Here is a 17,132-nt window from a genome sequence, read left to right as displayed (position 1 = left end):
GAAAATTGCTCACAAGGATGACCCAGACTTGTGGAGGTCTACAATTTTTTTCTGAGGTCTTGGCTGATTTCTTTTGATTTTCTCATAATGTCAAGCGAAGAGGCACTGAGTTTGAAGGTAGGCCTTGAAATACATCCACAGGTACACCTCCAATTGACTCAAACGATGTCAATTAGCTATCAGAAGCTTCTACAGCCACATAATTTTCTGTAATTTTCCAAGCTGTTTAAAGGCACAGTCAACTTAGTGTATGTAAACATCTGACCCACTGGTATTGTGATACAGTGAATAAGTGAAATAATCTGTCTGTGAACAATTGTTGGAAAAATTACTTGCGTCATGCACCCAGTAGATGTCCTAACCGACTTGCCAAAACTATAGTTTGTTAACAAGAAATTTTATGGAGTGGTTGAAAAACCAGTTTTAATGACTCCAACCTAAGTGTATGTAAACGTCTGACTTCAACTGTAATTCTCAATTGTTCCAAAGTAGGCCACTCCTAATCTCCAGGGTTCCTTTAGGACTCTAACATGGATTCTATTTCTCTGGTATCACCCTTGAAGACTCTTGTAACTCCTCACACCACTTTGCCCTGCTTGTTTGCAAAGCATTAGTATGACAGTGTGGTTGGTCTCGAACAGCCAGGCAGTGTAGTGCGTGGGCAGGTACTGGTAGTTCCTAATACAGCCCTTTTTACAGCTTAATAACCCCCTTAAAAACAACCTATAACATGTTTATATTACCCTTATAACACTGTTTATAGCCTTTTCTCCCCACTTTTCCCTCTTTGCACTCCAGTACAACGGTACAGTTGGTCTCCTGTTGCCAGGCCTGGTAGCGTTCCTCGCACTCTTACAACACCTTAATAACACATCTTTGTAAACATGCTACAACATGTTTATGACACACTTTATAACCTTTTCTCACCACTTTGCCCTGCTTGCGGGCCAGTATGACCGTGCGGTTGGACTCGGACAGCCAGGCGGTGTAGCGGGTCGGCAGGTAGTCCAGCCCTCCATAGATGTCCTGGCTCATCGCCATGATCTCTTCAAAGTCCTCCTCTGTCGCCACGGTGAACTGGAGGCCCGTCTGGGGAGGGGTCTCGGGGAGCTGGGGGCGGGGCAGGCTGTTCTCAATCTTCATCTTTACAGCTGGAAACAGGAAGAAGGGATGGAGGGGGAGAGATATGGGACAGAGAGGGAGGAAGGCCAGAAGAAGGGAGTGAGAAAGGGGGGAATGGAGGAGAGGAAAGAATATTGGAGAAAGTAGAGAGGAAGAGAAGAAGAAGAAGATGGAGGTGAGTAGGAGAGTGAGAGAGAAGGGTGGAAAAGGTCAAATAAGAGAGAGAGGAATAGATAAATGAAGAGATCGGGTAGAAATGGTGAAGGTGGGAGAGAGAAGGGATTGGAGGGATATAGATTGATATAAAGAGAATGAGAGGAGGGAGTGAGGGAGTGAGGGAGAGAGATCAATAGAGATCAGGAAGAGGAAGAAAGAGAAAGGGCGAGAGAGTGCAAAAATCTGATTAGGGACCAGGAGCAGGCCTATAAAGCAAATGGACAGGAAGCACATCCGTTGCTGTAATTGAGAATGTGATCTGATTTAACTCCAGTAAAGTAAAGCTACAGTATATACTCTAGAGATAAATAGATAAATAACATCCCATCTTAAAGGGCCAGTGCAGTCAAAATTCTGTTTTGTATCATGTTGTACAACAGCTTATGAAAGTGTGACACATTTGTATCTGTGTTATTTCCTGATTGTTGCTGGTTGAAAATACAATCTACACATGACCTTGTAATCCGCAGGTTTTGCGTGGGTGGAGTTTCGGTATGCCTGATGACATCGTCAAGTGATAAATTAGTTAATAGGCCAATAAAATCGCTAAAAAGCGATTTGTGTTTCTTTTTGACAATTTTAATGGAAAACTATTATAGTAAGGTACTTAATTGTTACCCAGAAATAATTTGATATTGCTATAAAAATTTCTGCATTGGGCCTTTAAGGAGAAATACTGAACAGCAGGTTCGACAGAAGGGAAATATGCTGCAGAACTCACATCCAGCATTTCTCCAAAGCTGCTAGGTACACACAGTATTCTTCAAAAATACAGATGACAAATACCCAATTTAATGGGGAAATGTAGTTTAGTGTGAATAGCACAATGTTTAGCATATTTATACACTCAGTGGCCAGCTTATTAGGTACAACACCTCGTTCACGAAAATGGTTCGCTCCTACAGACAGTGAGTCATGTGGTCGTGGCTTTCTATATAAAGCAGGCAAACAGGCATAGGCGCATTCAGTTATCGTTCGATTGAACGTTAGAATGGGCAAAATCGAGTGACCTCGTCGTTGCCAGGCGCGCCGAAATGGACGGCCTCCTGGTCTTTTCACGCACAACAGTGTCTTTCTAGGGTTCACCGAGAATGGAGAGACAAACAGAAAACAGTCAGTGGCAGTCCTTTGGGTGAAAACAGCTCGTTGATGACAGAGGTCGAAGGAGAACGGCAAGAATCGTGCAAGCTACAGTAACAAACAGGCAAATAACGGCACAGTACAACAGTGGTGTGCAGAATGGCATCTGGGAGCCCACAACTCGTCTGTCATTATCACGGATGGGCTATTGCAGCAGACGACCACAACGGGTTGTGTCATGCTGATGGCAGAGTCAGGATTTGGCAAAAGCAGCATAAGTCTATGGCTCCATCCTGCCTAGTGTCAATGGCACACATTAGGTCCTTTGATACCAATTGAGCAGCATTTCCATTCCCTTTAGAATTCAGGCTGTTCTGGAGGCTGACCCTGTACTAGATGGGTGTACCTAAAAAAATGTATATTTTCCATTGAACCTTTCTTTAAGTAGGCAAGTAAGAACACATTCTTATTTACAACGACGGACTAGGAACAGTGAGTTAACGGCCTTGTTCAGGGGCAGAACGACAGATTTGACCTTGTCAGCTCGGGGGATTCGATCTAGCAACCTTTTGGTTACACGGCCCAACGCTCTGACGACTAGGCTACCTGTCACCCCAATGTATGACACATGATTTCCAGTGTTCTGTTTGTGACACTCAAGGTGCTGGATGATGGTCACAAGACTTGACACTGAATGTTATGGGATTATTCTCATATCTGTTGATAAGTGATTGATGCCAGACTGAGGGTACAAGGACCGAGGACACACTGATTATTCACTGGTCTATTCGCAGTCTGGCGTCAATAACTATCAAAAGACATAAACATAATCCATAACATTCAGTATGAAGTCTAGTGACTGTCAACCCACACCTTGAGTATCACAAATTGAACACTGGAAATCATGTGTAGTAGATCATATATGAATATGCTAAACATTGTGTTAATCACTATAGACTAAATATTATGCGCCCTGTATAATACCATATTGTCACGATCGTCGTATGGAGTAGACCAAAGCGCAGCGTGGTTAGAATACATTCTTCTTTATTTAATGAAGAACACGAAGAACACTTAAACAAAAATAACAAACCGAATAAGACGAACGTGACCGCTATATAAACAATGTGCTAACGTGCAACATAACATAGACAATAACCCACGAAATACCCAAAGAAGATGGCTGCCTAAATATGGTTCCCAATCAGAGACAACGATAAACCCCTGCCTCTAATTGAGAACCAATCTAGGCAACCATAGACCAACATAAACACCTCGATGAAAACAACCCCATAAATCTACAAAAAACCCTAGACAGCACCCTAGAATAAGACAAAAACACATATCACCCATGTCACACCCTGACCTAATCAAAATAATAAAGAAAACAAAGAATACTAAGGTCAGGGCGTGACACATATAAATATATGCATATATGCAAATATATGCAACTTTAGTGACCTTACATTTCCCCATTACAGTCCTGGCAATTCCTATTACACCCATACACTAGATGCCTTTATACTTTATGCTTCACAACACTTCAACCATATCCCTGTAATTCACATCAATGGGTAAACTTTAACATCAATGGGCATTGGTCAGACAGAGTAAGTAGCTTCAAAACACATCAACCTCAAAGGGTCTTGGTCAGGCAGTCTACACAACCATAACCTCTTAACTTACTACCGCATCCCAATGTTTTGACCAGAGTGGACGGGGTCTTGGTCAGGAAAAACACAGACAACACAACCCCTAACCACACAGACGGCACTAATGTGACTTCTGGTCATCGCCAGGACGCCAGCCCAGTTTGCCTGTCCAGTTTGGCAACAGTTTGTATGTGGCACAGAGAGAGGCGACTGGCATCCGTCCCTGTGGCGCGCCCCCCTCTGCCAACCCCCTATCCCCCTAATCCCTTCGGTAATTCCCCCTCACCCGCTTCCCTGGATTCCTCGGAAAACACTGGCTCACTCGGAAAACAATCACATTTTTCTGAGCTTGGGAAAAGCATGGGGCGAAACGAGCGAGAGAGGAGGAGGGCTCAGGTCGTTGGAAAGGGATTCCGGAAAGGTGCAGAGATTATTGAGTGGTTAAAGACTGTGTTGTGTGTGTGTCCATGTGTGTATGCATCCGTATGTGTGTGTGTCCATGTGTGTATGCATCCGTATGTGTGTGTGTGTCCATGTGTATATGCATCCGTATGTGTGTGTGTGTCCATGTGTCCATATGCATCCGTATGTGTGTGTGTGTCCATGTGTGTATGTATGTGTGTGTGTGTCCATGTGCGTATGCATCCATCCGTGCATCCGTGTGTGTGTGTCCATGTGTATATGCATCCGTATGTGTGTGTGTGTCCATGTGTATATGCATCCGTATGTGTGTGTGTCCATGTGTATGCATCCGTATGTGTGTGTGTGTCCATGTGTGTATGCATCCGTATGTGTGTGTGTGTCCATGTGCGTATGCATCCGTATGTGTGTGTGTGTCCATGTGTGTATGCGTCCGTATGTGTGTGTGTGTCCATGTCCGTATGTGTGTGTGTGTCCATGTGTGTGTGTTTCCCCCGTCCGTGTGTAACGTGTGTACATTTTACATTTACATTTTAGTCATTTAGCTGACACTCGTATCGAGAGTAACTAACAGCAGCGAGTGCATACAATTTCAGACTTTTTTGTGTGTATTTCTATGTGTAAGAGTCTATCTCTGTCTCCATCTGTGTGTGTGTTCTCTGTCCCATGCATGCATGGACAGCTAGTGTTAGTTGGCCCCAGGGGGAATGAGGCTTCTAGCTGAAGCAGTGAGGCAGGGCCAGACATTTCCGATAATCTGTCGATGGGAGATGTGTCTGGGCTGGAAGGGAGGGAGGGAGGGAGGCCGCCTGCCTGGGACAGAGAAAACACTGTCTGGCCCCAGCAGACCTAACACACTCCCCTGTCTCTAACTGGTACTTTTCCATCAACTGGCATGCATAGGCACGGTGCCATAAACACACTGGGGGAGGAGGGGGAGGGGGGGCAGTGTCAAACACACAAACCTGCACACACAATGAATCACTAACTGCCACATGAACGTTAGCATGGCATCAATACACACCTCAGCAGCGCCCTTCCAACCAATCGACCGTCCACATATACACACGCGCGCGCACACACCACTGTCTACGACCCGCGTTAACGCTTCACTCGTTTCTCTACAACCTAATGTACTATCTAGAACCTAAGAGGGTTCTTCTGGCTGTCCCCATGGGAGAACACTTTTTGGTTCCAGGTTAGAACCCTTTTGGTTTTAGGTAGAACCCTTTTGGGTTCAATATAGAACCCTTTCCACAGAGGGTTCTACATGGAACCCGAACCAAACCTGGAACCAAAAATGGTTCTCCTATGGGGACAGCCGAAGAACACTTTCGGAACACTTTTTTCTACGAGTGTAAACAGACACCTGTCCATTACAGAAACACAAAAGCCTATCAGAGGTGCATGGTGTAAGGAGGAGTAGAGAGGATAGGAAGGTTGTTTCTGCATGATGTTCTTGCTGACGTTTGGTTGGCAGGCAAGCAAACATGCTGAACAAAGAGGCACCAAGTGACACACTACATGACCAAAAGTATGTGGACAACTGCTTGTTGAACGTCTCATTCCAGAACCATGGGCATTAATATGGAGTTGGTCACCCCTTTGCTACTACAACAGCCTCCACTCTTCTGGGGAGGCTTTCCACTAGATGTTGGAACATTGCTTTGGGGACATGCTTCCGTTCTGCCACAACAGCATTAATGAGGTTGGGCACTGATGTTGGGCGATTAGGCCTGGCTTGAGGCCGGCGTTCCAATTCATCCCAAAGGTGTTTGATGGGGTTGAGGTCAGGGCTCTGCACAAGCCAGTCAAGTTCTTCCACACCGATCTCGACAAGCCATTTCTGTATGCACCTTGCTTTTTGCACGGGGGCATTGTCATGCTGAAACAGGAAAGTGCCTTCCCCAAACTGTTGCCACAAAGTTGGAAGCACAGAATCGTCTAGAATGTAATTGTATGTTGTAGAGTTAAGATTTCCCTTCACTGGAACTAAGAGGCCTAGCCCGAACCATGAAAAACAGCCCCAGACCATTATTCCTCCTCCATCAAACTTTACAGTTGGAACTATGCATTCGGGCAAGTAGCGTTCTCCTGGCATCCGCCAAACCCAGATATGTACATTGGACTGCCAAGATGGTGAAGCGTGATTCATTACTCCAGAGAACGTGTTTCCACTGCTCCAGAGTCCAATGGTGGTGAAATTTACAACACTCCAGCCGACGCTTGGCATTGCTTATAGTGATCTTAGGCTGTTGCTTCCAGAGGCAGTTTGGAACTCGGGAGGTGAGTATTGCAACCAAAATCAGACGATTTTTACACGCTTCAGCACTCGGCGGTCCTGTTCTGTGAGCTTGTGTGGCTGAGCCGTTGTTGCTCCACTTCACAATAACAGCACTTACAGTTGACCGGGGCAGCTCTAGCAGGGAAGAAATTTGATGAACTGACTTGTTGGAAAGGTGGCATCCTATAACGGTGCCACGTTTAAAGTCACTGAGCTCTTCCGTAAGGCCATTCTACTGCCAATGTTTGTCTATGGAGATTGCATGACAATGTGCTCAATTGTATACACTTGTCAGCAACGGGTGTGGCTGAAATCATCAAATTTACTTATTTGAAGGGGTGTCCATATACTATTGTATATATAGTGTATGTTCAAACCACATGATGTATACAGTAAGCCTATATGCATAAATGAAATAGATTGGAATCCATTTCTTCTTTCTTCCCATCTCTTAGAAACAGTGTGTCAAAAATCAAAACAAATCAAATTGTATTTGTCACATACACATGTTTAGCAGATGTTATTGCAGGTATAGTGAAATGCTTGTGTTTCTAGCTCTAACAGTGCAGTAATATCTAACAGTAATATCTAACAATTTCACAACAATATAGAATAGGATAGAATAGAATAGAATAGAATAGAATAGGATAGAATAGAATAGGGTAGAATAGAGTAGTATGAAATAGAATAGGATAGAATAGGATGGAATAGGATAGGATAGGATAGAATAGAATAGGAGATAATAGAATAGGACAGAATAGGATGGAATAGGATCAAATATGATGAAATAGAATAGGATGGAATAGGATAGGATCGAATAGGATTGAATAGGATGGAAAAGGATGGAATAGGATGGAATAGAATAGAATAGAATAGGATGGAATAGGATAAGATATAATAGGATAGAATATAATAGGATGGAATAGGACAATATAATGGAATAGGATAGGATAGAATAGGGTAGAATAGAATAGTATGAAATAGAATAGGATAGAATAGGATGGAATAGGATGGAATAGGGTAGGATAGAATAGGATATAATAGAATAGAACATAATAGGATGGAATAGGATAAAATATGATGAAATAGAATAGGATGGAATAGGATAGGATAGAATATGATTGAATAGGATGGAATAGGATAGAATAGGGTGGAATAGAATATAATAGGAGGGAATAGGATAGGATAGAATAGGATAGAATATAATAGGACGGAATAGGACAATAGAATGGAATGGAATAGAATATGATAGAATAGGATGGGATAGGATAGAATAGGATAGAAAAGGATGGAATAGGATAGGATAGAATAGGATGGAAATAAATAGGATGGAATAGGATAGGATAGAATATCATATAATATAATAGGACAGAAGAGGATGGAATAGGATAAAATATGATGAAATAGAATAGGTTGGAATAGGATAGAATAGAATAGGATGGAATAGGATGGAATAGGATAGAATAGGATGGAATAGAATAGAATAGGGTGGAATAGGATAGGATAGAATATGATAGAATATAATAGGGTGGAATAGGACAATAGAATGGAATGGAATAAAATAGGATAGATTAGGATCGAAAATGATGGAATAGGATAGGATAGAATAGGATGGAATAGATTAGGATGGAATAGGATAGGATAGAATAGGATATACTAGAATAGGACATAATAGGTGGAATGGGAAAAATATGAATAAATAGAATAGGATAGGATAAAGTAGAATAGGATGGAATAGGATATAATAGGATGGAATAGAATATAATAGAATAGGATGGAATAGGATAGGATAGGATAGAATAGGATAGAATATAATAGGATGGAATAAGACAATAGAATGGAATATAATATAATAGGATAGAATAGGGTAGAATAGTATAGTATGAAATAGAATAGGATAGAATAGTATGAAATATAATAGGATATGATAGGATGGAATAGGATAGGATAGGATAGAATAGGATATAATAGAATAGGATGGAATAGGATAAAATATGATGAAATAGAATAGGAAGGAATAGGATAGGATAGAATAGAATAGGATTGAATAGGATAGAATAGGATGGAATATAATAGAATAGAATAGGATGGGATAGGATAGAATAGCATGTAATATAATAGGATGGAATAGAACAATATAATGGAATGGAATAGAATAGGATAGAATAGAATAGGATAGGATAGAATATGATAGAATAGGATAGGATGGAATAGGATGGAATATGATAGGATAGAATAGAATAGGATAGAAAAGGATGGAATAGGATAGAATAGAATAGGATAGGCTAGAATAGGATGGAATATGATAGGATAGAATAGGATAGAAAAGGATGGAATATGATATAATAGAATAGGATAGGATAGAATAGGATGGAATATGATAGGATAGAATAGGATAAAATAGGATGGAATATGATAGGATAGAATAGGATAGGATAAAATAGGATGGAATATGATAGGATAGAATAGGATAGAAAAGGATGGAATAGGATAGAATAGAATATAATAAGAAAGCATAGAATAAAGTCAAATCCATTTACCCGGATATTGTCTTTCTTCCTATCCATTTGAAACAACAGTGACACTGACTAAACTGGATCACATGTCAACAGACGATGACAGCGAAGAGGAGGATTTAGGCAATACAGTGCTGCTGTCACAGTGTTGTGGTGATGATACTCTAGACTACACACACACACACACACACGTGCACAAACACACACATAGACAAGCACATACTTGTACATGTGCACAAACACACACACACACACATACACACACTGTCAGACACACCATCACACACACATGCGCTACTGTCCTGACTCTTTTACTAAACACAGAGGATTGGAGCGATAGGCCTGCAGGCCAAGTTATTACGAGTTTTAGAGAGCCAAAACAAAGAGAGGTACGCAATAAGTGTGACCTCAGAACTTCACGCTATTGCAGTTTAAGTCCAATATCAACACAATGACCTATCCTATTACTCAGGTGCGTGGTGTGTGTGACTGTGTGTGTGTGTGTGTGACTGTGTGTGTGTGTGTGTGGGGGGAGTTTGAGATTTCCATTTGATTTTGTCAATTTTATCCCGTGGGCCACACAAGGGACAAAGAAACGACAGATCACACCTTTAGGTGACGACGAAATTACAGATCACACCTTTAATTAACCTATTACACATAACACTCTTCACATCATCTATTTCTGGATCAAATACTCACCTATGACCTTCCTTGTTCTCTATCTCGAAGACCTTATGGGGTAAGATTGAGGATTCTCTATCTTTCTCTCTCTCTCTCTTTCACACACACACACACACACACACACACACGCACACACACACGCACACACGCACACACACAGAGATACACACACACACAGACAAACACAGACACTCACAGACACGCAAACACACATCCCTTCTAATCTTGGATGATTTATTCAGCGAGCAGTGTCTGCCGATCCGTGTGAGGTAAAATGCCACGTCGATACGTCCCATCGTCATCGAGCACACGAGACGTGTGTGTGTGTGTGTGTGTGTGCGTGATCATTTTGCATCGGCACGATACAATTCTCCGTCCTCTCATCTGAATAGGGAGAACACATCAACACAATCTACAACTGGAGATTACGTTTAATTTTCACAAAGCAGGTACTGAACATCCGTCGTGATTCCTGAATTAGGCTACACTAGAGAAGGCTTTTGCTGCAGTGTTTCAAGGTGATTGTAAAAGGATAACCCCCTGGTTTCAGTTCGCTTTTGTCTGTAAATACGTCACAATAGGCAGTGCAACGTGAGGGTAGTAGCCTCTATCTCTTTCTATCGTTCTTTGTCACGAACACACACACACACATACACGCAAGCGTGCTTGCACAAGCACACAACAAACGCACGTGGCAGCAGATCCTCTCTCTCTCTCTCTCTCTCTCTCTCTCCCTTGCTCTTTGTCTCTTTCCTCTGACTCCCTCCCTCTGGATCTAGTCCATGTGCTTATGCTTGTGTGTTTACATAACTCTCTGTGGTAAAATCCCATGACGTATTTATACACTGTATTTCTCCTGTACAGTATTTCCCTCCCAGAGCAGCTGATCTGAAGTCGGTTTTGACATTGCCCCTATGATGGTTGGGGTTAGGATTTGGGGATTGCCTGAGCTGATCCTAGATATGTGCCTAAGGGCAGCTTCTAATCAGTTAGATGATTTTTGCGTTAGAGGACGTCACGCACGTTATGGAACATGACGTTCACATGTAATCAAAATGCCATATGTGGCCTGTTTTAACAGTTGTCTGAGGGCATCATCATCAAGCATGAGTACCTTACTTCCTCTCGTTTGTATAAATCTGCCACTCCCCCTCTTTTTACTCCCATCTTCATCAGCCCATCATTTTACAGAACAACTCCTTGTTTATATAAATGTATCATTCTCTAATGTCCTGCTCTCTCTCTCTCTCTGTGTCTCTCTCTATTTCTCTCTCTATCTGTCTCTCATGCTATAGTTTTTGTCAAAATCGCAAACTTACTATCCTGATATATGGAAGTTTTACATTGCATAATTTCAAAAGGCTAATTTCCTTTTCCAATCTCTCTGGTTATATACGTTTTTTTAAGGAGAATTACATACAATATCCTTGGGTTAGGATTGGAAATCATTCTAGAGCTGCAGAAAAAGACATTTACATCCTGCAGAAAATATATATGTATTAGAGCATACTAGAGTAGTACAGTATGTGTAGAAAACAGTGGTTTTCTACACATGGTCCGCGGGAGTACTGCAGCTGGTCTGCAAATTCTTTTACATATATTTTCTATGTCTAAAATAATAATAATAATAATATTTGGGAGTATTAATAGCATTGTAAGCAATTTTACATTATTTTTCACAATACAAATTTTTTATAATAATATTAGGCCTTTCATTTGTTACATTCACTGTTAAAATGGACGAAATGTGATCGCAAATATATTTCATGCTTAAAAGATTGTGCGTCTCTGTGGATGGTGGTCCTCAACAGCTTTTGAAGGTTTTTGGTCGTCCCCGGAACAGAAAAGGCTGGGAACCACTGATATAGATATATTAGAACATACTAGCAGAGCTGCAGTAATAGGGACCTACAGGTAACTGCCAAAATAAAGGAAACACTAACATAAAGTGTCTTAATAGGGAATTGAGCCACCACAAGCTGTCAGAACAGCTTCAATGCGCCTTGTCTGGAACTCTTTTGGAGGGATACGACACCGTTCTTCCACGAGAAATTCTATAATTTGGTGGTTTTCTCAGGCGCCACTCCAGAATCTCCCATAAGTGTTCAATTGGGTTGAGACCTGGTGACTGAGACACACACACACACTCACACACCTTTTAAACCCTCTATGTTCCTTTGACACCCCTCTTTCAAAGTCACTGAGATCTCTTCTTCTAGCCATGGTACGAAGAATAATGAGCAACTGGGCATTTTCTTACATGACCCTATGGCTAATGGGATGTTTTAATCGCTTAATTAACTCAGGAACCGCACCTGTGTGAAGCACCTACTTTAAACATAGCTTGTATTCCTCATTTACTCAAGTGTTTCCTTTATTTTGGCAGTTACCTGTACATCATACTAGAACTGCAGAAATGTAGACGCACATAATTCTAGAGCTGCAGAAACATAGACATCCATCATACTAGAGCTTCAGAAATATAGCCATACATTGGAGCTGCGCTGGACCAAACAAACACTAACACACTAACATGTGACAAATAACATTTGAATTGATAAACCTAAACAAAAACGGGCATCCATTTGATGCAATGTGCTGGGATGGGATAGTAGAAAAATTAGAGTTGCGACCAAAACATGACCCTTTTTCGTATCTCTATGTTAAGAAAATGTCTTAGAAAACACTTATGAAACAAACATGCTATTCTTATCCAGCTGTGAATGACGAAGGAATGAGTTGGTTCCCTTGAGGTCCATTATACTAATGTGAGTGACACATGACAAATGCCCTGGCATGCATCACCATGATCATTAGGACACACAATGAAAATTAAATTAACATCTCTTATTGGAAAAGTACAGGTCCCTACCTGTTTCAGTCTGTTTTCTTCCGTTTTGTTCCTAATGAACAAGACCCAGATTGGCATCACAAGCAAGCAAATGCAGCAACAGACTAACAAGACTGAATAGCTGACGATGACGCTGTTGCACTGAACTCATCAACACTCTTACCTTCCCATAACTCTATTTGTCACTCACTCCGGTAAGAGAGTTAGCCAATCCACACAGATCTAGGATCAGCTTTACCTCCCCCACTCCTAACCCCCCCACTCCTAACCTTAGGGTGGAAAAACACAGAATTATCTCAGATCAGTGTGTAGGCAATACATGAGGAACTTCAACCAACTATTTTTATTTTATTTAACTAGGCAAGTCAGTTAAGAACAAATTCTTATTTACAATGACAGCCTACCGGGGAACAGTGGGTTCAGGGGCAGAACGGCAGATATTTACCTTATCAGCTCAGGGATTTGATCGAGCAGCCTTTCGGTTACTGGCCCAACACTCTAACCACTAGGCTACCTGCCACCCCAAAATATATATGTTTGTGTGTGTGTGTGCGTGCGCGTGTGCGCGCGCGTGTGTGCGTGCGCGCGTGTGTGTGGTTGTGTTGTTAAGCCAGTATAAACTGCATGGCCAGTACTCAGTCCTGTGTGGGTATAGAGGACACCTCAGTGAGTCTGAATAAATTAACTTCACCAGAATTGCTTTTGGGTTAAGAGGGATGGGAGGGTGGAGGGTTGGGGGGGGGGTTGATGAATGTGATGGGGGAGGGGGGGCGGGGGTCAAATGAGTGTGTATAGAGCGTATAGGGTGTGTGTGTGCCATGGCCACGTGTGTGTGCATGTGTGTGTATACAGTAGAAGGAATGAGGGGTGAATGGATAAAAAGGAGAGCAGATGCAGAGGGGTGGGGTGGGGGGGTAGGGGGAGGGGGTGCGTGGGGGGGCTCTTATCCTTTCATGGTACCTCCTAAGTGTGTCATTTTTTATGGGCCTGATAGTAAAAGACATGAAATTTAAAGGCAAAAAAGAATGACCTTTTAATGTGGCATGAACACAACCAGACATTATGTTTTCATCTGATTGTCAAACAAACCACTTCAAAATGCAGGCTACCTGTGCATATTTGTCCACTTCGAAATAATTCCAGCTACCAAACAGCCAATACATTGTTTAAACCATGACAGATAGGTGGGGGTCTTCGTTTCATTTAGAATAAGCTTTCATTTTCATGCCCAGGCAAATTGCATTTCAAACAAAAAGGAGAATGGTTAAATTAGCATTATTTAGAGACCCCCCAAAATTTGACTGCTGTTGCATTTAGGGAAGAGACCACCCCCCCCCCACACACACACACACTGTAATTCGCACACTGAAAATTGCATACGTACCTCATTTGTGGGATATGTAACAATTATTTACTTAACTAACAGTAAAACATTACTGTCCTAGTAGTGTCTGTGTTTTTATGGTCTCCACTCTAGTTCCCTGCAGCTAATCTGGGCGTATGGTCACTAGAGATGGCTTGAGCTGACAGATGAGTTAAAGACTGCATTACATATACAAGATGTGGTCGGTGTAACCAAGATAGACCACTTCCCCGTGCGGATAACGGCAGGATGAACCCAGAGTGACTTATGATGCTCCTGTATGAAGTGGTTGAACCAACCACGATGAATCATTCTTAGTGTCAGCTATATACAGGACTCTGCACTTGTGTAATGGTTAGGTTACTCAGTCCAACACTCAAGAGTGGGAGGGTCGACCACCCTCATTATTGTAATAATTAATTGATATTAAATAAAGAGGATTGTTTGAAAAAAATGACCAAGTTTCTCTCAGTACTGAATTTCCACGACAGCCCTTCATGATAAAACATATAACTGCTCAACCCCCCAAATGGCAACCTTTTCCTTATGTATTTCCCTCCTTTTGACCAGAACCCTACAGAGCCTAGTCAAAAGTAGTGCACCACATAGGGAACAGGGTGTCATGTGGGACGCACAGCAAGTCCTTCGGGCATGTCCTTTGAAAATGCTGCGACACTCACTCACTTCACTCCATCCCAAATCTATCTAGAGTGAGAAGAGTGAGACACAGAGAGACAGTGAAAGAGAGAGAGCGAGACCGAGGGATGAGAGCGAGAGACAGACAGACCAGAAATCAAAGAGTAGGATGAGAAAGAGAGAACTGTCTGTATATCTATAAAAGGTTGGACAGTTTGCAGGCCTTCATGCCCTGAATCTGTTCTACTCAATGTTGTGATTTCCCATCTTTCTCCCTCATCAACTGTCTCTGGATACATCTAATCATGAGGACACAGTCATGTCTCTCTTCTTTCATTCCCGGATTCCAAACTGCCAAGTGGAATCAGATCACAAAGTATGCATGCATTCCCTCTTCATTCCCGAAGAGAGGAGCAAAAACGGGAGCGCACGCACACGCGCTCCTTGGCGCACGGCACGCGCACTGTATGGGCACGTTGGTTCGAAGAGCAGGTTGGTTAGAAGTCTCACTCCATCTCCCACAGCTCCTCATGCCGAATGTGAGCGAGTTTCCCAACCCAGGCTAAATGTGGAGAAATAGATCAGGCTTTGATCTACGGTGGATCTGTCCCAGGCTAGGAAATAACCATAGCCTAGAATGCATGCATAGCATGTGTGCTTATACATAATGTATTTCCTTTACATGTTAAATTAATCCTATACCTAGAATTACAGGAATTGCTGTTATAGCTAAATTCTGAGAAATAGCCTATAACCTAAATTGCGCCACACGTGCACCAACGTATAGAGAACCTAAGAATTCCAGCTGTCACGACTCTATCCAAGCACGTGCTGTACGTACACATACCGGAGGCGCGCGCACCGCTCAGCAGCTCCCTCACTGGTGCCATAGCATTGCAGCCGCAGATGCGTATTTATGCAACATAGCCTATGTTGTGAATAAAGGAATTATTCATCGTAGCTTGCCATCTCCTGCCCTCTAAATCTCCCGCTTCCACCCGCCCACACACATCATCTATCTGTCCTTTATGCCTAAATGTATGCGACTCCTTTTCCAAGGGCTTTCAGCATTCCATGCTGACTGCAACTGCATAGCTTATCTTTGGATAGAGCCTAACAAATAAATATATCGCAAAAGTGATGCCGAAAGGTGATATCTGAGAAACATGTTTGTTATCTTTATTGTTTCGTATGACTATATTCATTTATTATATTCGGCTGAGGGTGATGGTGGTGACAGCGCCAGGATTGCATCCTCAACGGTGATTGGATGAATCTTTGATCATGTCCATATTCGATTAGATCGGCTATCGGCATCATTCATCCGCATTGCCTATACTATAGTACATACAGACAGACACACCGTCCCATAATGCTATAGGCCCACAGTAGACTATAAAAACTGCATTGTAGCCTATGGACTAGTTTCGGGGTAGTCTTATACATCGTTTCATTGCTTTATCATTACCATCTCCTCCGCTGTAACTAAATCTCTCGGGCAAATTCCTTAAATTTGGCCACACAAAATGGCCGATAAGAATAGGATGGGGATAGTGGAATAATCGGATCGGGAATATGAGAAAAGGTTTAGGTAGGCTACAGAGACATGATAGAAAGGCAATGCAGAATAACTGATCACACGTAGCCTTCTATGAAAATATAATTTGGCCTAGAAATAAAATATGATTTCAAATATGACAACAAATACCACAAAATCATAATGATCGATCATGGATGGATACCGTTATCGTGAGTGATCGATCATCTTGACTATGCTCACCAATGTGCTCCAAATGTCTGCCACTGCCGGTGAAATGTATTCATTCCCTCTTACCGTTAGTGAAGCCCGGAGGTCTCGTGCAAGTGTTGTCGGTAACGGCAGGTGTATTGCCAGGTGCAAGAGGTGGATGGATGGTTAACAGCAGCTACTGTTCAAATTCAGGATAAAATACAAATTCTCCCAGCCACCGGCTCGAGATCTCAATATAAGAGATTACCGTTTAGGCCCCTCCTACAAACCCTGCATGCTCGGCTCTCTCTCTTCGTAGTAGGCTAGGCTATCCTAACCCCTGCCTACCATCATCACCAAAATATCCCCCACCATGCCACCCATCAATATCTCTCTCTCTCTCTCTCTCTCTCTCTCTCTCTCTTTATTGGCATGGGAAACAAGTTCACATAAAAATACTTTTTTTTAGATGCATGCCAGCAAAGCCACAATGCAACACTACAGTAAACAATACATTAATGGCATTATAACGGTGACAAACAGTGTCCACAAGCTGTCCCAACAGCAGAGTCTCAACAG

The 17,132-nt window shown here is 42.3% G+C and overlaps 1 protein-coding gene across 2 annotated transcripts in view; it reads right to left on the bottom strand.

Annotated features, from left to right (window-relative positions):
* Positions 1–16,766, bottom strand: part of nat16 (N-acetyltransferase 16) — a 30,944-nt gene extending 14,178 nt beyond the window's left edge. Inside the window, exons 1-2 of one of the 2 annotated variants that reach the window (XM_064940175.1) lie at positions 16,659–16,766; positions 928–1,151 (exon numbers count right to left, since the gene is read on the bottom strand). In XM_064940175.1, the coding sequence (XP_064796247.1) occupies positions 928–1,143 (216 nt within the window). In that variant the 5' untranslated portion in view covers positions 1,144–1,151; positions 16,659–16,766. The other variant, XM_064940176.1, reaches the window with a different exon arrangement.
* Between the last annotated feature and the right edge of the window lie 366 nt (positions 16,767–17,132).

This window comes from Oncorhynchus masou, chromosome 27 (assembly GCF_036934945.1).
Source record: "Oncorhynchus masou masou isolate Uvic2021 chromosome 27, UVic_Omas_1.1, whole genome shotgun sequence".
NCBI lineage: Eukaryota > Metazoa > Chordata > Actinopteri > Salmoniformes > Salmonidae > Oncorhynchus > Oncorhynchus masou.
This window is presented reverse-complemented; position numbering and strand designations above follow the sequence as displayed.